At 40.7% G+C, this 27,263-nt stretch overlaps 1 protein-coding gene across 1 annotated transcript; it reads right to left on the minus strand.

The window, feature by feature from the left end:
• Window positions 1-185: 185 nt before the first annotated feature.
• On the minus strand, window positions 186-26,538 carry skila (SKI-like proto-oncogene a). Its single transcript, XM_015601593.3, has 8 exons — window positions 26,369-26,538; window positions 22,772-24,019; window positions 9,124-9,216; window positions 7,765-7,850; window positions 6,770-6,909; window positions 5,807-6,003; window positions 5,350-5,571; window positions 186-4,201 (listed from the first exon to the last, which is right to left on the minus strand). Exons 2-8 carry the CDS (start codon window positions 23,864-23,866, stop codon window positions 3,989-3,991), a joined length of 2,046 nt encoding a protein of 681 aa, XP_015457079.3. The 5' UTR covers window positions 23,867-24,019; window positions 26,369-26,538; the 3' UTR covers window positions 186-3,988.
• Between the last annotated feature and the right edge of the window lie 725 nt (window positions 26,539-27,263).

Raw genomic sequence — 27,263 nt, forward strand, 5'->3', positions numbered from 1 at the left:
ACTGTAAAAACACATTGATACTATATGGAGTTCAGGGACTGGGGTGGAGACGGATGGTTTTAGAAACTGTTGGAAACACGTTTATACACACCATTAAACTTTAGAGGTAATAAATATTTAAGGATTTTAAAGGGGCCCAGGTAACATCCAGACTGACTCAGAGGAAGAAAAAGTCGGACACAGTGAGCTTTCTGACACTACAGATCTTTACTTGAATAGAATCCAAGATCATTGTCTATACAAGGCATATGTACAAAGTGTAGAACAACAGAAAAAAAAACTCTACGTACAACTGAGGTATCGGCTAAAAGCACGTCCATGTGTTTAAACTAGGAAATCGGTCACTCAGGGGAACTGGAGAGATGTGTCGTCTGCTTACAAAACAGTTCTTATATCACAACATGAGGTAGGAGAGCGGCGTCTCGTTTATCATGCATCGCTCGCACGCTCCGGGACGTTCACCAACAGCCGTAAACAGTAAACATCCGGTCGTGTGATGAAAACACATGGTGTTTCTCAGGTCTGGAGAAACATGGCAATAAAAAAAGCTCATTATTTAGCCAATAAAAGTTGTGTTTTACACTCATAATAAAAAAATGTTTTCAATATTTTTTATAATATATATATTTATATATATTTATGTCTTTTTAAACAACGCTACACAGTCAGCATGTCGTAGTGAGGGCTGAACTGTCATATGTTCTTTTCTCTATACAAAGCATTCAGCTGCAAAAAGGGTCTTTAGGTCTTTAATAGTCTAATCGTCTTAGTTAGGGTAATAATAACTCTAATAGTCATCATAATGTCATCAAGCCTATACATATCCACTTATTCAGCATTAGTGAACACCTCTCATACACATACAAGAAATAGAGAGAGGAGAGCGACACTAATAGTGTGGCCACTTTTTCTACAGCTCGGCCCTAGAGCGCCCCCCTGTGTACAAAGCAAAAAGAGAGCAATTTTACAAGTTTTCATAGTTTCAGTACAAATAAAAAACAGTTCACTCTAGAAAGCTTGAGAAATGCATTTAAATACCTCAACAAAAAGAAAAAAAAAACACCTTTAGAGTGATGGCTGCGGAGGCAACAGCAGCCAACAACACTGATTTGTTCAAAGCCTCAGCTCTCTCTAACACACACACACACACACACACACACATCATTACCAATCAGGACCACAGGAAATTACGACTGCAGCTCATAATGAAAGTGAACAAATGAGCAGTTGATTTATGAGACTACCTGAACCCAGACTTTAACTGTGTGGATGAGGGAGAATCACTGCCTGTCTTTCTGTCTCATATTAGGGTGAATAATGATAACTCTAAATGTCTCTCAATATTGCTATTTCTCTTTTTTTAGCTATCGTTCTATAAAGCTTGACCAACATCCCAACAGTAGCAATACACAAACACATTTGTGGGTGCAGCCTGAAAAGTGGGGATTACACATATACAAAACTGTATTATTGTGTAAATAATAATAGATTTTTTAAAGAGCCAAGCAGCAATCACTTACAAAACGCATGCTTTCCTCGTTCTTTCGTACAAAAAGTAGCTAAATGCAAATAAACCTTTTTTTCCGCCTCATAACACAGAATTCATAGTGTGTCATGGTAACAGGGCAAACATACATTTTAACATCAAACATGAAAAGCCCCAACAATGTCAGGAGTAACCACTAAATAATGATGATCATAATAATAATAATAATAATAATAGTAATAATAGTAATAGTAATAATAATAAGCAGAAGCATTAAAAACAGCTGTAATTATTATTTTTTCACCCATTTCCCTTTTCTCACACCATCATGCACTTCAAACCTCATAGAAAAAAGGCCCAGTGAGCTTCACAATATAATCTTTTAAAGATTCTTTATAATGACATAGTTAATATATTAAAGACTACAGTATGTACAAAGTGTATATAAATCTATTCATTAATACATTAAATACATTTCCAACCACTTTCTTTTTTTGTTTTTGCAAATAAACAGAGATCACAAATGTACAGTATTGGTTGATTAAAGACTCTTTTCTCATCTTTTTCTTTTTCTCTTTTTTGTGTTTGTCAGCTTACGGACTGGGTGAGATATATGTGTGTGTGTATACATATATAAAAATATACACACATACACACACACACACACATATACATATATATATATATATATATATATATATATATATATATATATATATATATATATATATAACTATTTATAAAATCACTCTGCAGATCAGTACTGACCCTGGGACTCTTGCCTGCCTTCGTGTCTGTCTGTGTGCTTGGAGAAATCATACTGAATTGGAGCAGGAAAAGCTCCAGATGGTGCTGCTGTCTACCACCTCTCTCTCTCTCTCTCTCTCTCTCTCACAGCAACGTGCTAACAGCGACAAAAAAAAAATCTCTGATTCTGTCTGCCACGCTCTGCTCCACAGATATAACAGCTCCTCTGCACTACCGAGGGGAGGCGGACACCAGGGGGCGCAACATTCACAAAAGCTTGGAAACAGAAAACAGAAAAGCACAGCTCTCCTAAATACCTAAATCTTGCCTTAGTAAGATATTTGCATATGCATTTATACTAATTTACTGCTACATTACTTTAATATTACTGAATCTACGAAATCGGAGGAAAAACAGACTGAAATTGATATAAATGTACTTAAATGCAAATTTCAATACAAATTCTGAACTACAGTCAATTATTCTCTCGTAATTAAGCTTTATTATTGTTTGTCATTTCTAGCAGGCCTAATCATTTTCTTAAATATGTAGTGATTATAGTATCATAAACAGTGCCAGGCTATCATCAGTTTAATTTGCTGTGCGCCTGAACGTGACAGATTTGAAACATATTTGACAGCTGTGACTGTGGAAAACCAAAATACACTAAAATGTCAAGAAGAACCATCAAGAACAATAAATCTTAGGTTAGTTTAAGTGGGAAAAGCACAGAAGGTTTTCATTTTTAAGGCGTGATTTCATGAATGTGGCCCCCGGGGGCCCTCAGTCTCCCCCGTTTGCTCACCCTGCTGTGCGTTTGGAACAGTGTGTATTGTGGGATGCCAAAAAACAAAACATTCTGCTCTGACTGTTCCTCAAAAAGATCAACTAAATGCTGCAATTCACATTCAGCTGCTTTAGTGAAGAGGCTCAACACTAAACACTCTATCATCCGGACGCTGCTGCTGCAGCTGGTTTTGTCCAGCAGAGGGCACACGTGTGCATGTGTGCAGCTCTAAAAGGAAAGAAAACATCCAGGAAACGTCTAATCACCAGCAGACAGCAGGCGCCGAGGGAGGGAGGGGGAAAAAAAGGAGGGAGAAGGAGGATTATCATCTGAAGCCAGCGGGCCTCTCAAAGAGGCCCCTTCCATCCTCCAGCCTTTGGGTTTTGCTTTCACCTTCATGAAAAAGCACAATGACTGCAATGTTTAGGATGATAATTCCACATCGCAGACATTTTAGTACACTTTCAGACCTTTTTTCATCAACCATTTCATTTTGCACTGAAGTTTAACATTTTAGAAGGTAAAAATGTTTTTCCTGCTGGAGCTGGTGTACAGCAAAGCACTGGTTTCAGTGTTCATTTTGACTCCTTGGAGCTCCACCGGTGGGATTAAAACATTTAATTCTGTTTCCAATCAGCCCCACAGTCTTTAGTCCAGTTCAGAGGCAAAGCATCCCCTCCTGTTTCCTTAATAAGCAGCCTATTAGCAAAACTATAAATTAAAACACATACAAAGGTTTTAAATACTGTAAGAATGGGAAACGACACGACAACATAAAATAGATGTTTTAAATGGTGTTAAATTATAAGTCTTTTAAACGCGAAAAGAAAAAAAGGAACACGCATGTCCCGGTCCCGTTTCCAGCAGGGCTGATTTCGCTTGTGTCGGGGACTCAGCTTGTGTGGGTGATGAGGGAGGGGGCAGGGTTTACAGGCTGCAGGCACACAAATGTGTGTGTGTGTGTGTGTTTAGCTGGCTGTAGTTGCCGGGGCAGTAGAGGAGAGTGTCTTCTGGCTGTGTGGACTCATGTTGGTCTTGCTGGTAGTCTGGATGATCTGATGCTGGAGCTGAGTGATCATGAGCTCCAGTTTCTCCCGCGCCTCGCGCTCCCGTCGTAATTCGTCCTGCAGCTCCTGGCGCTCTGCCTCTGCACGCTCTAAGCGACACCGCAGATCACACAGCTAGGAAAGAGAGAGGGAGAGAGAGAGAGACAGCTATTTACACAGTCTATGCAGGCTTATATAGAAGATTCTTGCTTGATGATATAGACCACTAATCTATGTCATCATGCCCACATTAAGAACACGTAAGCTTGTTTTTCTCTTTGTCTGTGATAAATACATGTTCCAAACAGGTTTAAACCCAACGCACTGTTATGACAGATACTATAATAGTACTGGGATATTACAGGATATAATAACCAAAAGAAAGAAAGAATCCTGTCCCACAATGTGTAACGTGTTTAATAGCAGAGTTTTACCATGTTGATGAGCTATCCATATTATATATAATGTCTTATAAGAAAAATAGACCTTAAACTAAAAACATCTGAATCTTACAGTGCATCTAACAATAAGGTGTGGTAGGTGAGGTATAATGCGTGATAATTTTATAAACACTGGTATGAACACTGGTAACTTTTTAAACGTTTTGTATATGGTAATTCCGGTTGGCTATTTTCAACTACAGTCAACCAACACTGTTCTAAACTAAGTAAGGTTAGACTAAACACACCCAGACAGACAGAGATAAAGCTTCTTATCTGACCTATTATGCAGAAGACACTATCTGTATCTCTGTATCACACACACGCACACACACAGCAGAGCATTACAAACAAACCACAAAGGCTGAGTGCTTATCAGCCCGGCTTAGCCTCCAGGCCCAGACTTTACCTGTGCGTGTAATTTTGTTATAGTATCCCAGAGTATGTCCTCATAACGACAGGATTACTTAGAAATCTATGGTCAATTTTTCTTTTTAAACGTAACACTCCATTTAAAGTGTTGTCTAGTCCAGCACTGAATTTATTTCATGTCTGAGTACCTTTTACGGGTTTAGATTAAGGTTAGTTTTACAGTAACTATGATTAGGGAACATCCCACATTAACAGCTGGGTTTAGAGTCAGTATTGTCAGTATGGTCATTGGTTGGTTTTAGGATTAGTTTGGTAAAGTTATGTTTGAGGTTGGTACGTTATAATGTCAGTGTGTTTGGTTTAGCTGGTTTGCGTTAGGTTTTGAAGTAGAATTATATGGATGCAACAACACATATTAATGGTGGTCCTTGCCGCACATACTAAAACAGCAGTATGTGTTTGTGTGTGTACCTGTGCAGTGTACTGTTCCTCCTGTGCTTTAGGTTTACAGGTGCAGCCTTGCTGCCTGAGCTGCTCCAGCCTGCGCTCCAGGTCCCTCTGTTCCTGACGCACTTCCCCCAGCTTCTGAGCATGCTCAGTGTGAACCGCCTCTAGCTCGCTCTGCAGCTCGCTGTGCTCTGCTGACAGCTGCCTCAGCTGGGCCGCCTCACCTCCACGCACTGACTCCAACTCCTACACAGAGAAAGACAGAGAAAGAGGGGTAGATTAAGGAATTTTCTTAACACAATTATGTCAATAAAGTTTATTGAATGGAACAGAACTGAACTGAGATGAGTGACAATCATTAGTTAAGAGGAATTCACCCCTCACCCCCTCCCTGCCCTGAGGTAGCAGTAGTTGTTTAGGGGTGTGGTAGGTGAGGAATTATGTTTGGTGGGGGTATGGTAGGCAAGTAAAGTGTTCTGACCGTCTCGAGCTGCAGCTGCCGATGCAGTGTGGCGTTGAGCTTCTCTTGCTGTCTGCTGTACATCTGGACTATGTCCAGCACGATTCGCTCCTTATCATCCTCCTTACTGCACACCGTCTCCACGGCAACGGCTGGTGCTTCGCCTGGGTGACTGGATTTAACCTCCCCGGCAACGGAGGAGGAAGACACATGGAGATCTGTAGGAGGGAAGAGGAGGATGAGGTGGGCGCACACGCACAGCCTGTGTGACTAAATGTCTGTGTGTGTCTGTGTATGTGGGTCCTGTTGTATAGTAAGAGGAAGCGGAAAACTTGGTCAGACTAAAGGGGAAAAGCATTTCTAATAACTTAACATCACTATATACATATTATGTATGACACTTTTCTCTTTGCATTAAGTGTCTTCGAGTCTGGTCTCACACGCGCACGCACGCACTATATGTAGAACATTTAATACAAACAGAAAAGCATGAAGTTTCCTTACAGCAGCAGTGATTAATTTTGTTTGTCATTTGCCTATAAGAAAAACACACAGGAGCTTAGAAAGGCCAAAAGCATGCAAAACTCCCTCTCTGAACACAGAAACACATCTATAACAGTTCCAGCTCAGCATGTGTCAGGGACAGGGAGAACGAGAATGCGTGTAAAAGAATAAGCTGAACACCAGTGTGTGTGTGTGCACGCCTGTGTGTTTCCTCAGGGGCTCAAAAAGTGCTGAATTTTAATGTAGGGCAGGCAGACTGCAGAGCTGAGACAAATCTCTCTCTCACACACACACAGTCACGAAGAGTCTGGCCCCTTTTCTTTCACAGAGTGAGTGAGTGAGTGAGTGAGCGAGCGAGCTGGAGGAGGCTGACACAGAGAGAGAGAAAAAGAGCAAGGATTTCTGCTGTATTTAAAAAATATTATTATTTGATAATTGTCCTCCTGAGCATGGTGAAGATTAAGATCTGTGTGTACTGACCAGGCTGGTTGTCCTGGTTGTGTATTCTCCTGCTGTAGTGCTGTTTCAGCAGCGCTCCAAGAACCTCCGCTCCGACCTCACCATCCTTCTGCAGAGACACGTTGGGAGCCACCATCTTATCGTACGGGTACAGGTAGTAGCTGTAACACACAAACACACACATTAGTTATGCCCAGAACCCGAAGTCAGAGGAATGTAAGATTAAAAAGCCATTCTATAGCTTTTACAGTGTAAACCAGAGAAATGATCTAAGGTGCTGAATGGTGCTGCTATTAAGAGAAGGAATTTGATTTCACTCAGTAGCATTAAACGACTGGCATTAGGCCTGGTTTATGTGCTCCAAAGTGCATTTGCAAAACTCTGTCGGTAATAGCTGAAAACGTTTATTATAAGGGGTGTCCATAAACTTATGGACAATTAGATACACAGTGTATACATCTATTATGCTGGACCAAGAATATTCCACCAACAGGACTATGTAGCAACGCATGAGCTTCTTTCTCTGACTTTAAATAGACCAGTTAGGTAGGAGGGTCTAATAGAGTAAAGGACAGTGAGTGGACAAATAAATAAAAAAAACTCAAGAAGCACAGCTGTGTCTGATCCACTCATAATAGTACAAAACATGCTAACAGATCAGTTTTACTGCAAATGACACAATGAAGTAGTTATAATATTCTCTATAATACAGTTTTTTGTCTCCTTGAACTCTTTTTGTTGCTACATGGGGAAAAGAACACTTTCCTTGTATTTGAGAAGTCATTTACCCAGAAAACATTTGATTGCTGAGTTGCCACTGCATTTAACTAAGGAACACTTGCAGAACCCTGTTTTTCCTTCACAACATTCCGTGAGAATTAATCCCAACCAATTCTGCCCTCCAGAGCCAACCCTCATAATTCCAGTAATTCTGCCACTAATCTATGCACAGATTACTGAAAGGAGACCACTAAGGCATCCAGAGGCCCTGGTGCAGGCTGGGAAATCAGCTGTACCTGGGGTGGACGATGGGAGCATGGGCAGCCTCCTCTTTGATATCAGGAAACAGATGACTGAACCCGAGCACAGACTGGTCTTTAGCCTGTAAACACACACACACGCACAGCACATTAATATAAATGAAGCTCGTTAGTGAGGTCTGCAGATAAAATGGAGTGTTTAAGTCTCATTAAAGCAGCGTGTACACATTTCCGTGCATGAATAATACAACAGCGGCTTCAAATCTCATTACACACACATACGCACTGAAAATACATACTCCTAAATACACACACACTCAGGAGTATGTCATATGCAAAGCACTGCAATAATTATGAATACATACACTCAGCCTGGGGCAAATAAACATAAATGCAGTAAAGCAAACATCACTGTACAATAAAGAATAATAACATTCACTTTTTCACGGTTTTAGTTTTATCAATAATTTTGGTAATTATTGTCTTTAAAAAGAGGAAATGTCATGATCTCTATCAACCAAATCACAAGTACATATATAGAGAGCCATAGAGACATAAAAAAATCATGCTCTTTGGGACTCACAGACACTGACAGATGGCTGTGGTATCATTTGTTTAGAATTGAATGTCCAAAACTAGTCAACAATTTGTTTTTTCAGTATAATGTCTAACCTCACAACAGTTACTATTTGTAGGTGGTGCCTGAAGAGCAGAACTGAACCAGACGTCTTAAGTCTGTAGTCAATGTTTGCTCTTGTTATTTTATCCATAGTTTGACGTCATTATCGGAGGAGTAGAAGAAGTGCAGGAGGCTGTGTGTTTTGTGAATGGGCTGAGGGGTGTCTGTGTGTGTGTCAGACTAAGCTGTTCTGAGTGGTGGGTGAAGCACAGTGTGTGTGTGTGTGGTGCATATTTGCCTACGTGTGGAATGTGAGAGCAGCAGGGAGGGAGTGGAGTGTGAGTGAATGGAGCACTGTGGAGGAGAGAGAGCGAGAGAGTATGAGAGAGAGTGGGGGAGGATGTAGTGAAGGTTGCTGATGAGGGAGGGGGTGGTGTTTCTGATAAGAGGGGAGTACTGGTGTGGGTGATAAGTTTGGGCAAGAGTGTGACATTTCTAAACAGGTTGGGTTTAAGTAACATTTCAGTGTTTTTTAATAAGCATAAGCAAGTGTCTGCCTATTAGTTTCCAATAAAGTGAGTTTTTGGTCGACACTTATCTACTTTTTTCCAAGTTCAGAAAAACATAAATAATGAGGGGCTGTGGTAATAAAACGTATTTTATTTTGTGGACAGATTGTGTGGACAGAGATTGGAAAGAACACTGGAGTTTTCTATGTATAATGGAGCACAGAGGTGAAGGTTGCTGTTGTAGTGTGTTAGTGTTCTTGTCAGTACCTTTTTCTCCAGCTCTTTATCACACAACTTATCACTGGAGGGGCAAAGGTCAGGGCTGGGCTTCCTCATATGGCCATCATCATCTGTCGCTTTCTGAAACAAAAAAACAAACACATTTAATTACATACAGTTAATTGCTAAACCATAACATAAGTACACCAGGTTCAATTCACATTACATGCATTTACATTCTGTCTGGATAGGAAGATCAGAACTACACTGACCTTATCTGTTAAATTTTGATTTTGGCAAAAATCTTTTGAACATCAACAATCGTTAGCTGGGCTCACAGTCATTCCCGCTACTGTAAGGCTGAATACAATAAAATAATCCTCTCAGCAATGTTCCAACAGCATAAGGACTTAACAAAAGAGTAGAGGCTGTTACCATAGCTATTCCTGTCCAATACCTCTAGAGGCAGGAACCATACTTTTAAACACAAACTGTCAACAAACTGATAAAATATAAAAATCTAAAGTCTAAAATCTTCACTTTCCACTGTTTCTCCTGTTTCAGAGATTCTGATAAATCCACAGCACTACTTTTTCCATTAGCCAGAGGCTGCTTACTGGTGCCCCTGGAGGATCTGCAGGGTAACATGTCCAATCCCAGCAGTGTGTGTCAGTGCACATGTGTGTTAAAATGAAAAATATTTGCTGTGTTCTGCAGTACACAGCATCAGAAACAGCATGCATGCACACACACACACACACACACACACACACACACATTTACAGCTCTGTTTATTGAGTATACTTTAGCAGAGGTGGCGACAGACAGACTGGTGTGTGTGTGTGTGCGTGTGTATGTGTGTCTATGGCAAGCCCAGTGGTCTGGCAGTAGTTGATGGTTATCAGACATGGACAGACACTGATTGAGCAAACAGTCCAGACTGCTTTTAACACATACTCAGACACACACACACACACACACACGACAAACCGTCTACAGCAGTAATTAATCAGTCTCAAACACAGCCAAAAACAGGTTAAGCTTCATAAAGAAAGAAAGAGAGAGAGAGTGTGTGAGAGAGAACAGTATCCATCTCCAGATGCTAGTTTTTTCCTGTGTGCTTGGAGGCACGGCGAGGTGTGTGTGTGTGTGTGTGTGTGTGTGTGTGGAGGAGGGGTCTGATTTCTTGAGGAAAGAGCACTGCAGCAAGGGGAGGTGTGTGTGTGTGTGAGTGTGTGTGAGGGAGAGAGAGAGAGAGAGAGAGAGGGGAGTGGTTGCAGGAACAAAAGCACACTGCAGTGGTGTCTAACCTTGAAAACCTAAGTGGTGTGCATGTGCGCACACACACACACACACACACTGCACAATATATTGTTATTTAATCAGTCTTATTTATACAGAAACACAAATGAAATACATAATATGCAAATAAGCTCTCAAACCATTCATTCAACCTTCAGCAGTTTAGCTCCACACATTCAGCCTACAGCAGTTTAGCTCCACACATTCAGCCTACATTTACACAGTCTAACCATATGTACAGCTCCTTACACACTCTCCTGCTGCTGCACACTCTCTCTGGGATATAACACCCAGGCCCTAACTAATCTCTTTTTAATGACCAGAGTGTTATCACAGTGTCCTCTTCCCTTCTGTCCCAAACACAGAGAGAGAGAAATTCATTTCCTTTACTACAGTCAAGTGTTATCAACTGCCCTGACTAATTCACACAATGTTTGTAAGTCAGAGGTTAAATGTAAGCGCATGTGTCTGTGTGTGTGAACGTATCTAGAACACACCCTGGGAGTAGGGTTCAACATTTACTCTGAACTTTATCCCCACTGCCTCTAGTCCATTAACAGCATACTAACACACACATACACACACACACACACACACACAGTGTTACGCACTTGCCTACACAGAACAAGATTTATTTGTGTGATTTATTTAGACATCAACAAATGATGTGAAATGTAAAGGCTGCTTGATGTGGAATAAGAAAGTTAAAGGAGACTGAACAAGGAGGCATAAGGGGGGCTCCATGAACTGGATGCGACAGGATGCAGGATGGGGCTGAATTAGGGGGCAGAGGTAAAACAAGAAGGCACAATAAGGCTGAATGAAACAGAAACTGTCTGAATGAAACAGTAAAAAAGGCAGATAAGGCAGAACAAGGAAGCAGGAGGTGGAAGAATGAGTGTTCATGTCTGTTCTGCCAATACTGAGCAAGGTGTTACTGTGTATTTATGCACCCTTTACTGGGAGAGAGAGAGAGAGAGAGAGAGAGAGAGAGAGAGAGAGAGAGAGAGAGAGAGAATAAGACAGACGCACAGATCCTCAAACAGAAGTGTGTGTAAAGGCAGAGGCTGACTGCATCCATCTGCTGCTTCTCTAAACACTGCATCACTACTGCAGCCCACACACACACACAAACACCACACTACATCGCCCAATCCCAGCCTGCTGTCCTCCACACACCCACCTACAACAGCAGGCAGAGCGAGAGCTAGAGAAAGAGAGCAGTCTACCCCTCTTGTGAAACTGTGGAGCTTTGCATCAAGAGAACTCAAGTTTGGAGTCAAGTCTGGAAGATTTGATGGGGGGTGGGGGGGCTGTAGCAATCTAAAATCTCCAGCTCTTCATCAATTTAAAGCAAAGTAAACTAGAGATACAAGAGGTGATGTTCGGATTCTGCTGCTGTTTCTCACAATACAGATAAACACAAACTCATTGTGTGCCTGCTAATCCAATAAGCCAGTTAGCTATCCATGTGGGGGAGCTCAAACCACACACACACACACACACACACACACACACACACACACACACCTGTAAAAACACAGACAGGCTGAGGCAGGTTTATTCCAGAGTAGATCTGGCCAGACAGTCTGGCAGACACACACATACGCACATCCGTCCACAGCAGAACACTGTCTAGACACACAGTCTGATAAGGGTCAGACACACACACACACACACACACACAGCTCAGTTTGATAAGGCATATATAAATAGAGCTCCAGCAAACAATAGGTGCCAATATTTAATTTAAGAACGTATTAAAAATACAGAATGGCTTTTAGATGTTACTAAAACCTAGTTCTAATATTTTATTTGTATTTAAATAATTTACGATTGGACTTAGCATACAAACATCCCAGAAATCTAATTTAATAAACATGTAATAAAGTATGTGAGTGTGACAGTGTAGCTTAACCCTTGGTGGAAGACCAGTTTTCCCAGTTTCCAATAAACACATAGTTTATTTAATCCGTCAATGTAAATGCTTTAAATGTGAATAAGATAAACTAGATATTTTAAAAAATGTAAATATATATATTTTTTCCAAACTGGCCAGTGTCAGTTGATTAGGTCCAGTCTAAAACGTATGGGTTCTGGTTAAACTTGGGCTGCACTTTCACACTAATGCAAAAAATCTCTAACACAGCGAGACATGTAAACTACTATTATTTACTGTATTTGTCTTGTTAGTGCTCATTTTTCACTGACTAAATAAACTCTTATTGCTCAGACAGACAGCATTTAATTCTGATTTTCACAGGGGGCTAAACTCTTAGTATTACAAGCCACTGGTACAGTGCTCCATCTGTTCCCTCTACACACACAAACCGTCCAGTCTAAATAACTCCCTGAATGGCCAAACTGTGTGTGTGTGTGTGAGTAAGAGAGAGAGGGAGAGAGAGACCCAAATAAGTTCCAGCATGCCAACAAACCCCAAAGAGACACACACAGGGCCTCCCACAATGAGCGCACACACATACACACACACACACATACACTTATGCTGTACATGCCGAGGCCACATTCCAGCACACACAGGGCTGTGTTGCAGTTAAGGGTTTGAACAGCAAAAAATGCTTGTATCATTACAAAAAAACATCTCATAATATCAGAGCAACAAGCAGGGCTCAAACTCCACTTACAGGCTCAATCTGAATTTGCAAAACGACCTATTCTACATATAAAGAAGTTCTGAAACCAAAGCCCCATATCAGTCATCGAAGAACACTTCAGGGAGCTTAACATGAACATTCTGGTGCACTATACTACAATAAAATAGAGGAGGAATTGTAGATTGAAAAAGATGCAAATTTAAATTATTCCCCAGATCTAATGTATATTTAATCATAATGTGCTTGGACCCCGTAGATCACTAAATGAAAAGACTAGTCCCGTTTACAGTATTTTGTGATGATCGTCACACTGGTGAATATTCTATTTGTATTGAATTTCAATGCCATGTATGAAGGTGATCTAAACAAGAACATGAAATCAGAAAATGTCAGATTTAATGACCCTTTTATTTTGCTGTGCACAGTACTAACTTGAGTGAATAAAATTACAAAGATACTTAAGTAACAGAGATATGATTGTCAAGGCAGTGGGGACATTTTTTTTTATTTAGATTTTAGTCACTTTTTAGTCAGCCTATACAGATTTTGTATGTTACTGTACTTGTATAACCATCTTATTTCTTATACAGAAATCAACAGCTAGAAACCAAATTCGTTCGGTGTGAAAAAATACGCAGATAGACAGATTCTCAACTGGACAAAAAATAATTGATACCATGCATTGTAAAATGTATTGTATCCCAACAATACCTACATCTATTACATATCACCGAACCCTATCTGTATGACGAGATCTGCTGCAAACCGTTGCTGTTTACACTGAAACATAGCACAGTTTTAAGTCTCAATTCGCACCATAAAAAATGCAGAAAGTGGGTGAAGTACAGTGTTCTAGTTTCCGCTGTGCTGCATTAATTACGCCGCTGCACACGATAAACTACAGCCTGCACACACATGCATGCGCATGCACCAAAGCACATTTCTAAAAGACACACACGCACATGCGTGTCTCAGTGTGTGTGGTTCCTCACTGCTAGACAGCAGTGTAGTGACCTTCCTTTCTATACCCCAGTACACACACCAGTAAGCATCACTGCAGATGATGAGTGTGTGCGTGCGTGTGGTTGTGCACACGTGTGTGAGACCAGCTGCTCTCTAGCTCTAACTGGGCCATGGAAACATGCGCACATGCGCGCACGTACCTCAGCGCCTACTGAGGATGGACATTGGGACAGTATACCTTATATTTACAGCCTACAGACTGAACATATTCACTTCTAACCATACATCACATTACTTATTATAAATTGCAATATTAAAACACAGGAATTTACACCAGAATTCTCCAGAATGGTCCAACATTGCATGATGCACTTCACTACACTTTATTTATTCAAAACTGGATTAACTACGCAGATCTAATCTGTTTGCGGTAGATTCATTTTGCACATATAGATCCATTTTTTTTGTTAGTTGCATTGAGTAACATGACATATTTTATATAATATAACATGATGAGAATACTGCATATGCATGCATTGCAATGATGATTCTAAAACAACATATTCTGCAGCCTGGCATCCTCAAAGCCTTTAAACGGCTCATGAAATACGGAAACAGATAAAAAATGGGTCAAACTGTTTTAGGTTTGCAGATTAAGAGTGGGTGAAATGGCCCTAAAATAATATCACAATATTTCATGGTATTATCGCGATAACGATACACATGGCGAAATGACAAAAAAATAAAAAATACACTACTGCAAGAAAACAAAACATACATTTTATTATTGTATATGATATGATATTGCACGTCTCAAACTGAGATTTAAAAAAATACAAGAATTTTATCAGATTTGTAACAGAATTCAATGATCCAGAATGTCATGATACTAAAAATAATGCACTCCATATATCTCCATATATCCAGGATTTAAGTAAAATAAATGATACTGAACAGATAAACTGTCTCTAGTTGATATATAATGGGAAATGAGAACAGTGTGAATTTTTCTTTTGCTAAAAACAGCAAAAAAGTAGAACCCTGATGTGATAATTAGGGGTGAGTGTTATGGCACGATATATTTTAGGGTATAATATCGTTCACAATATTCAAAAATGTTGACGATATTATCACGTACGATACGATATGGCACACTCCTATTGCAGATGTACATTCAGGTAGAGGAGCTGGGAATGTATAAATGGAAATATCTGCCCTACACTACACCGAGCGGACAGACTGCCCTAAGCAAATTGTGAAAAGTTGAATAATCAAAAACATAGGCAGATTAGTGAATCGCTTTTGTTTCAGCTCTGGAGGAGAGCAGCAGTTTAAATCTGACATCCTCCATGCTGGAGATCGTAGCGCATGTTCTAAAGCCTTCTCAGCAAATCACTATTCCAGCCACACATCTGAACACACACACCTCCCAGTGGGGCCGTCTCTTTAGGGGCATGTTGTTAACCAGGATGCATGCTGCAAGAGTCTGTCGGTGCATTTCAACTCAGACAGCGAGAAAAAGCACGAGGGAACGAAAGAAAGAAAGAAAGAACGAAAGAGGGAGAGCACGAGAGGAAGATTGAGAAATGGAGAGAGGAGGGAAAGATGGAGGCCACCCAGCAAGTGATGAGTGGGTTATGTGGTGCAGACAGTCCACACATTCAGTTTTCCAAAGGGAGTGTTAGGAAGCTTATGAATGTTTCATCTAACACAGTGAGAGTGGGGTCTGGTGTGAAACGGTCTGTTCTAGACACACTTACCCAGTTGGATGTGTTTCCAGTGGTGGTGAACCTCTACAAGCTCCCCCATATAAAGTTACTGCATCAAAGGGGTATGAATAAACCGTCTGTTACCTGAGACACTTATCAAAAATAAATTTATTATGATTATGTCTTTGTGTATGTATGTCAGAGAAATGTACTGCAAAATTCAGACCACAACAGTTTCCGAATGATTTTTATGAATGGGAAAGAGCATTTCTGCATGATCTGTGAACATCCTGTACACAAACTATAAATACTGGTTCACATATGCATGAGGGTTCTCAGCATGGCACCTGCCCTTCAACAAAAAGAGCCAATCAGCTTGCTGGTCAGAAGCAAAAAATGTGTGTGTGTTTTTTTTTCTTCCTTCTTAAGAAACAGAGCCTGGTCTAACTGCCTGGTGGAACTGCAAAGATGGCCACCACATTAACAGACTTTACTATAAGGACTCTAAACTTATTCCACTCACTACCTGTGTAAAAAAAGTGTCATGTAAGTAAGTGTACGTTTATTCCACCACTGAATTTTAAGCTGAGAATTTAAACAAATCAGTAAAATCCCCTTTTCCTATTGTATGGTTCAGTGTTTGGCCAAACTTTAACATTTACTGGTGTCTCATATCGTTTAAACTTCATCCACTCTCTCTCTCTCACTGTGTGGTGGTTTACAGTTAATCTGTTCATCAGCTTTCAGTTAATTAGCACCATAACAGCTTTTTTCACTAACGACCTGAGCTCTAAGTTACTGTTCAGACACTGCGGTTTGTGTAATCTGTCTCCATTAGCATCAGCCCACACTCATGTCTCCATTTACCTCTCTCCACACAGGGTTTAGGGACAGTACTGACCTTGAATGCATCACTAAACATCTATATATAACATTCACACAGTGCAAATGTTAATGCTAATATTAAAAGTTATACCAAATAACTTGTTTTGTTATATCAACAATATTGTTCTGACTGTATCTTTAAAATGTAAACCTTTTCTGCATTTACATTAATATGGGTTTATCTGACACTCCTAGACACTCTCAAAACTATTAAATACAAAGCTGTTTGCTTACAGGGTCACATACTTTTAAATCATTGCCACATTTAATCATAAACTGTCAGGATGACTGTTACAAATGTTATTTATAAACTTATAAACTTAAAGTGAAGCTGTTAGCATTAGGTTAATTAGCATGATAACATTCTGTTCAGCACAGAAATCCCACACATTAAGACAAGAATGACTCGGATTAAGCAACTGATTTTGGACGGACAGTAAGCAGTGAATTTTTTTTTTACTCTGTTGCCTCAGATCTGTAGCACACACACTTAGCTAGCTTAATGAATATTCTTAAGAGTGCAAATGTTTTGAGGTACATCCTGCAGACTGGTTCTTCTGGGTATTCTGAGCTTTAGGGTTTTCTCACCTGTTTTAAAGCATGATAATACCAATCTGTAAGCTTCCACAGCTCCCCTACCCTGTGGCCATATTGAATGCACCTTAGGTAATGAGCTTATTCAATTTCGTTATTTGTAGACAAATAATAGAACCTGAAATATCCCAGAATACAAAATCACCACCATACTGCCAAAACCTAGTTACAACACCAACTTAAGAAAGGTATCACATGCTTTAGCATATCTGTGTGTGTGTGTGTGTTATTGTGTGTGTTTGTGTGATAGAGAGGGAAAGACAGAAACAGAGCTTTCTTTACACATTTTTCTGTCCCCATGAAAAACACTAGAAATTCCCCTTCATCTTTTTCTCTCTCGTTTTGTCTCATCGTCTCTTGCTCACGTTGCTGATGTCACCCTCATGACTATAATGAGGCCACAGAGAGATCAGCCTGTAGTTCCTCTCTCTCACAGACCTGCTGGGTCACGTCGCGGTTTATTCTGCTGTGTGGTGCGACTGCGGTCTGGGTTATTTTTGGCTCGAGACGCGGAGCAGCTGCCTAAAGCTTTAGCTGCACTGTCCTCTCTGGACAGATGGACAATTCAGTCCACATGTATAAATCAGGACATGAACTGAATCAACAATCCACCAGAAGTGGTTGAACTGAAGCACCAAATGTGGTGGAGCAACATATTCATTCTAGGAAAGACTGAAGTCTGAAGTAAAGTATGCTGGTAGAACAGAGACAGACTGACTGAATACTGACAACCAGTCTACTGTCTAACTGGCTTTAACCAACATTCAGCACTATATTCAACCTAGTTTAAAGCATGTGTGTGTGCGTGCGCATTGTTCCCACTAAAGCGCTTTAGTCTTTTTACCAAGAACAATTCTGCCGCACTATGAGAGGAACATACAAGGGGGACGGCTGTCTAATTACTTAGTTCAGCAGCTCTGCCAACTCAAGGTACTCCCCTCACAGCTATTATAAATAAGACCAGTTTAAAACACTGCCCATCCTTTGTGTTCTATTGGTTTGATAAAAGTACAATGCTTGGACCTGATGATCACCACTAGCAATGCGAGTACATTTAAACACACTAGATTCTCATTGAGACAGTTAGGACAGTCAGCAACACAAGCAGAATGGAAGGAACACACAGAAATGAGCCGAAAGGAAAAAAGTAAAGGTGGAGAGGAAAATGTGCAGAGAGAGGTAGATAAAAGCACATAGCTGATACAGAAACAGGGCTGAGGAAAGTTTCGTGGTAGAGAGAAAGGAAGGGAAAAAAAAAGAAAACGGAAGAAGAAAAAAAGCAAGTGAGACTGAGAAAGAACACGAATCGAGAGAGGAAGAGACTTCATGACCTGTGGTAAATGAAGTCAGCGAGAAGGGGGGAGGAGAGAGAAAGAGAGAGAGAGAGAGAGAAATGCAGCAGTTGTCTGGTGTGTTTGAATAACAGTGTGTGTGTGTGTGTCTGGGTCTCTGTGGGAGACGGACAGGGTGTGTTTCTGTCAGCCAAAACAATCTGCAAGCCAAGCCACAGCTGTGTAACACACACACACTTTTTGCACACACTATTAACCTATACATATGTGTGTGTGTGTGTGTGTATACACCAAAAAAAATCTTTTTTTTTTTATACCCTTGATTTTGAAACTATGAACGAGCACATGTCTCAATACTTTTGTCCATATAGTGTACACACTCTAATAACATGTCCCATATGTATCATTAAAAACATGACCACATTGTGAGGAAGGAAATAGGGTCATTTCTCATGACCCAGACATTAATATCCAGACAGAACTACCTCATTCTGTTTAGCCAGTAAACACGTTGGAGTGTGTGTGTGTGTGTGTGTGTTTCAGCTTAAATGCACACAAACAGTCTGTGTCTCACATTCAGCTGACAAGATCTGGTTTGGGATTCAGTAAAAAAAAAAAAAGTTGTTGAGTCGTGTAGTGTCAAAGTGCAACACACACCATTTAGAGCTTAGACAAAAAAGAGCACACACTCACACACTCATAGCAAGGCTGTTATTAATTTCAAATGATGTGTGTGAAAGGTCAGACTGTTAAGGCGGATTGGGTGGAGATTTTTTTTGGGTCGCGCGAGGGAGCTAATGTTAGCAGTCATGGCCGTTTCCAGTCTGTCTAGTTTGAATTAGCTACAGCAGCACAGTCCAGCTCAGTACTACACAGCATCACTACACAAACTGTGAAAGTGTGGTTTGAATAATTGGTGTATTTTATTATGTACTATAAACTGAGGTGGAGTTAAAGTCTACAAGAACATACCGGCATGCTGCCCAGCCCTAACAGACACACGCAAACACAGGCACTCAGACACTGACGAGCACAGACAGACACTGCTTACACCATACCAGCACAGAAATAGGACACACGCGCTGTGTGTCGAGTGTATGAGTGTGTTTCCCAGAGTCCAGTGGTTTGTGGAAAGTGTGAGTCACTCCGCAGGAGCTTTAGGGTAAACAATCCTAACCGTCAACTCACTGTCTGTCTGTGCGACATCCTGTACACACACATACACACACTTTAAAGGGGAATTCTGATATGGACACCACCACAAGTGTCCTTTACTGGCATGCGTAGGTTCAGCAGCAAACCACACACTTGCGCACATACACAGATCCATTCAGATTCCAGACTAGATTTAGATCAAGATTAATCAAACCTACTAAAAAGTATTTAGTTATTAATCTTAAAACTTAATTTTTTAATAATTACCTGTATGTAATTCTGAATCAGGCATTCCATGCTAAAACGTAATAAATGAGAATCAACATAATAATATAAACCAGTACTAAAAAAAGCCTTACACAATACACTTTATATTGATTTAGCTAATAAAGTGAAAGACCTTATAAGAGGTTTTTGCGGATTGTGCGTGTGTTAATGAAGCCTGTCTGAACGTCTCGTTGCACAAACATTTATTTCACAACAGTCTGCCAGAGCTTTCGCCATGTTCTCTACCACTACAGAACAAACAAGAACACTGAGCGAGCTTAAAAATCCTTGGGGGAAGTAGAGAGAAAGAGAGAGAAAGAGAGAGAGAGAAAGAATGAGTGAGAGACACAGGGTGTTACTGGCTCACACTGTTTTTCACCCTTAGCCATGTGGAACTGAGACAAACCATGGGGTGAGTGTGTGTAAGTGTACTTGTGTGTGAGGTCAGTGTGTGTGGCTGATAGACTCAAGGTCTGTCTCAGTCAGACACTACTCAGACACTTGCCGTGTGTGTGTGTGTGTGTGTGTGTGTGTGTGTGTGCGTAAGTGTGTGAGTGGTTTGAGCGCTAGACGAGACACCAGACGGTATTTCCGGCCCACTTGCAAAAGCATGCAGGAGAATACGAAGCCACACAGACACACACAGACACACACACACACGATGTGCTCGCACCTGCAACAGCTATAAATAATCTTGTCTGCTGCCTTACAGTCTGTCTGTTAACTCTTCAACTGCTGAAAAAGTCAGTTTCCAGGACAGGACTTAAGCCTACTTTAACATTCTGACAGGGGATTCTTATAGCTAAATAACATAAGATTATGAAGATTGATCTAATTACGACTGATAAATGACCCCAGATAAAGTTAATATGCCAAGACATACTTGGCAAATGGGAAGGCTAGGCTAATGCTAACAAAGATCGGGCTTAATCTATCACCAAAACCTTTTTAGTAATATATGGAACACTTTTGCTTAAAATGTGTTTTTAGTCAAAGTAAAAGTGGTTTTGTGTGTGTCCCTTTACTGGTCATGAGTGAGAACAAAAGCAGCCTGGCTCGGTCAAAAGGTCATGATATAGTGCCAGTTTAGTGGCTGTGAAACAAACCAGACCCCCTTTTTAGGCTGACTTTTCTATAGCCCACTGTTCCTATAGCTCCCTTTGACTTTGTTGGGTTTTTTTACCTTCTGTGGAATGATCCACAGTGTTCTGACCTGAAATCAGACCACTGACAGACACGGCAGTGATGTAATGTGGGCATTTCCCCCCGAGCCATTCTGACTGTACACGTTTCGTTCTTTTTCCAGTGCTCATGGGTGGCTAGCGCTTATCCACCGCTGCTGTGTTAGAGATGACAAACGTTCAGCTGATCGACAGCAGTGATTGTATTCTGTGTGAAAGCTCAGAAACACCTCCAACACAGCTAAGAATATTCAGTGACCTGGACTTTTGTTTGTGTGTATGTGCTTGTGTGTGTGTGCATGTGTGTGGGTGTGTGTACTAGGGATAGACAATATGAAATTCTGAAAAATTATACACAAATTATACACAATACTGTGAATATTTCAAGAACAGTGTCCAACTGCACATTTGTAACAAATAGTGTAATTAGTCATGTTTAACTGCATCTTTCCCTCTTAAACTCTTTTACCATGATGTTATAACTCAGCCAGTTAGCTGAAATACTGCTTTGCATGTATTTATCAATTAGTAATATTTAGAGTGTAATAACGTCAGGGAGCATAAACCTGTATCAAGTACACTTTCTAAATATTTCTAAATATTTTACATGTGTGTAATTACAGTGCGTTCAGAGACATTATTACACTGCTTAAGTGTCACCTTAGTAGCTCTTCACAAAACATTCTATACAAATATATATTAAAATAGTAAGCATTTTTGCAATACTTCTTAATAAAAAAAATGGACGAACAGAAACAGGCTGATATATCTAGGATAAAAGTCTTGGCACGTTTAGGTTAAAATGACTGTTTTCCTTATCAAATGAAGTAAGCATTTAGATTTTTAGTTATAACAGCACAGTAGCAAGATGTGTATGACATCTTTTTTACTGCTGTGATTTAAATCATTAGTAAATAAAAATCTGCCATTTAATCATCTAATCTATTGATCTCTACTACCTCAATACAACTGAGTCATTACGGAGTGAACAAAGGCTTTTATGCCTCCGTCTGCAACAGTTCAGTCGCAGAAAGCTTCTTTATGGTCGACCCCATGGTGACCCCCCCAGACACCAATCGTGTACTTACCCTCCAGACCAGCTGCCCTAAACCCAACCTCCCAAAGCCCCCGCATCATCACACACCCTCACTCACACCATAAAACTGGGTCAACTCTGGTTTACCAAAACAACTCCCAAAAACAAATGCACTCTCAGCAGGTCTCACAGCCGGCCCCAGACCGTCACAAAACACATGACCACCCTTAGACTTCTTATCAATCGCAATTAGCACCACATCCAAAAAAACGGAAGAAAAAAAAACGCAGTAATTTCATTTGAATTATTTCTCACTTGTACCTCTTTGAAAAAAAAGCTGAGAAACTGCATAGAACTGTGTGTAAACTTAAATACACAGCTCATTTGTGCTTCTAAAATATTTTGATCTCTTGTAAAAGTGTAAAAGAGTAAACATTTTTTTTGTCAAAGAGTAAAGATTTTTATAAGTTTTTTATAATTTCTTTGAAAATCAAGACTCCAAATTGTAAACAATTTCTATGACTATGTCAATTTGTAATTACGCTCAAACAACTATGTGATTTAAATCAAGTGCGTAATAAAACTATTATAACTCCAGACGTCTAAAAGTTTACCACCAGGCAACTGACCTGAGGCGCACCCTGCCACTCAGCTTAGACAACCAGACACCACCTGTTTGACGTAAGCAAACACTCACCTTGTCCAGTGTCCTCTTCAGCGTCGGTGAGTGAAATTTGTTCTTCATCTCGTCAAGCAGCTGTCTGAGTTTGGGCTCCTCGGCTGCTCCCTGGTATCTGCGGCTGAGTTGAAGGTAGCAGGCCCACTTGGCCGAGTCGAAGCCCCAGTGGCAGGTTCTCTTGTCTGGTGAGCAGTGAGAGTGCATGACAAAGTTCTGTGGCGAGAAAAGCAGCTGGCACTCCATACAGCGTATGCAGGGCGCATCCGGCTGCACGTAAAACTGCGGCACAAACAGGCCCTGGCACTTCCCCAGGCACTGGTGCTCCACCTGGAACCCGGCCTCGCTGTCTTTCGCTTTTAGCATAGACTGTTCGACATGTATCGCGGTCCCGGGGCGCAGGAGGGCGTTACAGAGCCGCTGAGCATCCGTCAGCGTAATAAGGCCGCAAGACGGTGCATTAAAGGGTAGAATCCCCAAAACTTTGAGTATGTGCAGCTGCTCGGCATCACAGCGGGAACAGTAAACATAAAGCTCGTCACAAACTGCATTAATCTGCTGCAAGGAGAAATCTCGCAAAACCGAGTTCAGTACCTGCGGAAGGCAAAGTCGCTTTTCTCCGCCGACTACGAAGCAGGAAATAGACTCTCCTTCCAGGATGGAGTGTGTAAGCTCAGTGGAACTATCAGAGGGAACCAGCAAAGGCCCAACGCCCAGGAACGAGGGTGAGGGCAGAGGTGCCATGCCGCCTGGGAGGCTCACTTCTTGGGCTGTTTTGGCTGAAAAAGCAGCTGGGCCACCCAGAGAGCTCTGGCTGCTCAGGGTAAATTGGGCTAAAGTGTGTTTGAGCCCTGGACTTAGATCCAAAGCCTTCCCATCATGCACTTCCTGCCCCTCAGCATCCACATCACAACGTGACTCATCCAGCTCCCGCTTTACTTTTGCGCCCCTGGGCAGCACGTCCAGGCCACCCCTCCGCTTCATCTTCATCTCCGCCATCACTCGCTTCTTAATAGGCGCATCCTCAAGATTCTCCCGGTACAATCTTTTCATGCTGTTCTTAAATGAAATTGGGTCTTTGAAAGAGGTTTTCATACTGGTCTGGGTGCTGGCCATTTTTTCTTTAAGAATATCACTGGGTTTATCCTAAACAAATACTGCAACTTACTTGGTATTTTATTGTTTTGAACTTTATGAAAAATGATAAATCCTCATTTGTCCAAATGCATACATGATGGTGAAGGACAACTCAGTGGTTTGTTCAGCTTTCTGTAAGTGAAAAGAAACAGAGAGAAACACTCTTAAGTAAAAAATAAAAAAGGAATGTTACCACATAATTACCCACTGAAGAATTAAGTTAAGATGCAAAGTATATAATAAATGTGAATTTAAAGGTGAATAATAAAGGTGAATAAAACCAGACAAACTTCAACCTTCTAAAACCTCCCTTATAGAAACTTATTACATCAAATGATTATGAACACAATGCCTGATGTCCAAGAGAGCATTCTACTAGAAGTGTGTGATTTTGGCTCTAAAACGTTTTTTTTTTATCAATCATTAAAATAGTAAAGAAATTGTTTTTGCTCAGTTTTGCCATCATTCTACCAACATCAACATTCCATCCACAACTCACAAGATACATGTAGGTTTACTGGTTGGTTTAGACAATAAATAAAAAGCTGCATTTGTGTTGTAGTCAAAACAACATCTGAATTCATTCACAACCACCGTAAATAAATCTAAGTTGATAAGATTCACTACAGTGAACCAAAACCCTACTCTAATGTAACTTACAACTTAACGACTAAATTATTTTAACATGATTAAATGTTAGAAGTAGTGAATTTTATGACTATCTTCACCCAGATGTGACAAACCTTCAAAACCAAATGGCACAATTAACATACTTAGATAAACAATTCTAAGTGTCACTTTTGTCAAGACTAGTGACAACACTGAGTTGTTAAGTTATTCAATTCTATTACTGATCTTTAAGATGATAAAATGAATTTCTAACAAATAAAGACAATCAAATTAGCATACAACTGAGCTCAATAATGTGATGGTCTGCTCACATTCACAAATCACACTGACCCCTCCAGAAGCAGAAAAACACCAATCAGACAGAAAACAGTTACGCCAGACAACTGCATCTCATCTCATCACAGACGCCAGAGGTCCGAAAAGATTCTCAGCCATTCCAAAGTCTAGAGCATCAACACCAAAACAGGACATCATTTCTAAATGGCCCCTTCAGGAAAAATGTAGCTGAACACAGATGAATGGTGCGGGCAAATAAACACATAACTTTTGTGTTGTTTTTTTATTTATTTTGGGTCCATTATAGTAGACTGTAAACACTGAATTAGTGTACAATCACAACAAAACAAAAATACTGTAATAAAACTAGAGCGATATGATGGTACGAGAATATAATTACTTATATAACAAAATACTGGCATCAAACAGATGCATACATTCATTTTACTTCATAGATAACTTTGACTAATTAGGGATGCACCAAATATCAGATTAGAAATCCCTTATTGGAGCAATCCTATTTAAAAACTCATGGCTGATCATAGTGTGTGGTGGTTTTAAAGGTAACAGTTCTGTTACAAGACGATTCAGTTCCATATGATGCATTTTTTATATGGCTGCATAAAAAATGTCTTATTTATTTATCGTGCTGTACTGATAGTGATTCTTAAAGTGCTGCATGTAAAACTGGGGCAGAGGCAGAGTCTCACTGAGGCTTACAAGGACACTGTGCATTCATTTCTCTCTCTCTCTCTCTCTCTCTCTCTCCCATAGTCCTCCCTTCTTCTCTCCATATCTCTCTCCTTCTTTCTCCCTAGTCCTCTCATTCTCCCTCTATCTTTCTCCTCGCCTCAATTTCCTTGTCCTCTGTCTGTCTTCTCCCTCTCCATCCTGTCTGTCTTTTACTCTCTTCTCGTCCTCCGTCTATCGCTCTTCCCCTCCCCGTCTCTCTCTCTCTCCGTCTGTCTGTGAGCAGTGTGAGTAATATTAGCGAGTCTCCTGTTCTACAGCTGTAACTGAATGTATCGAGTTTTATAGTGATATTGATGGTTAAACCCGCAGCCTCAGGAACACACATAACGCTGGCTATATGATAATCAGATTTATAAATGTGTAAATACATAAATGAACATAAACCATCACAGGCGATAATAGTAGGAGTGTGTCTGTGTGCCCGGCTGTGCCGCGGAGGGCCTTTCTGTGTTATATTCGTGTTTTAATACAGAGTAAATCCGGTATAAACGGGCGCTGCTGCTCGCTCTGACCGTTTTTCTCCCCCCGCAGCCCCGCAGCCCCGCACACGGCGCCCGCGCTCAGTCAGTAATGTGGAGAAAGAGCCGTAATCTCGGGTTAAACTGCGGTAATCCGGCTGTATGGACGGTGCGGGGTTAAGGGTATACAGGCGGGTTAGCTGCTCGGCTAGCGGCCGTTTCTGCGGCGCGTGCGGCTCCTCGCGCTAACCGGCTAACGCCTCAGAAAAACACGACGACCAGTCCGTGATAAGACCTCGATAAACCGCCCGTTTACCCCCTATAATATATACATATATATATATATCCACACCGCCGCACTCACCGCCAGACCCGCTTCCGCCGCTCCGTCCTCCGTGTGCTCTTCCCCCGCGGTATCGCTGAGCTCCGTGTCTCTCCGCGCGCTCTCTCTCTCCCGGACTCCGCTCTCTCGCTCTGCGGGGACTCAGTGCCTCTCGCTCAGCCACAGCACCGCGCTCCCTCCGCTCACAGCCGCCCTGACGTCACAGCGCAGCGGAGCCCAGAGCCGAGGCGCGTCACCAGACGCGTGGGCGGGGCCTGTTATAAATAAACAAAAAAATATATATATAAACACAAACACGACCCCATCCACACATACACAAAAATACACAAAAATACACAAAAACACAGTAAATTATTTAAAATAAGATTTTATCTACCATGCAGATAAAAAAAATAATATAGCTTATTTATAGCTATATTATATGTTATGTTATTTAAATGCATTCATATGCATAAATTATAAATAATATTTTCTTAGTTTATAAAATATGAGTTGTATATATAGTGTATATAATAATATATATAGGCTAAAGTCTTAATAAAATCTCAGATAAGTATGATTAAAAACCATTAATAAGGAACATTAATAACTTCTTTCCTTTTGGTGAGCCTGTTATAAATAAACATATATATGGGCCATTCCACCGAATGGGTGTCATTTGCTTGCTTGTTATTTCCAATGAAACTTTTTTTCTATATATTTTTTCAACTCTGAATCTAATAACACATATATTTATCTATTCAAAAGATGTATTGGTCAATCTCAGGCGGCTTTACATGACATTTAAAAAGCATGTTTAAAAGCAAGTCCACTCAAAAAATTCTATATTTTAAAGAAATGGTTGACTGCAGGAATTCAGCGATCTCCTTAGCCCGCTGGACCACTCGCAGCCTCCCGTTACTTTTTATATTTTGAG

This window comes from Astyanax mexicanus, chromosome 8 (genome assembly GCF_023375975.1).
Source record: "Astyanax mexicanus isolate ESR-SI-001 chromosome 8, AstMex3_surface, whole genome shotgun sequence".
NCBI lineage: Eukaryota > Metazoa > Chordata > Actinopteri > Characiformes > Acestrorhamphidae > Astyanax > Astyanax mexicanus.

Excerpts from the sequence above, each read along its gene's own strand:
- skila (XM_015601593.3), bottom strand. The coding sequence starts at position 23,866 with ATGGCCAGCACCCAGACCAGTATGAAAACCTCTTTCAAAGACCCAATT. Across the intron at positions 9,217-22,771 it reads TGAAGAGGACACTGGACAAG|AAAGCGACAGATGATGATGG; the intron begins GTGAGTGTTTGC and ends TTTTTGTTTCAG. Across the intron at positions 5,572-5,806 it reads GGCAGCTGCAGCTCGAGACG|GAGTTGGAGTCAGTGCGTGG; the intron begins GTCAGAACACTT and ends TTCTCTGTGTAG.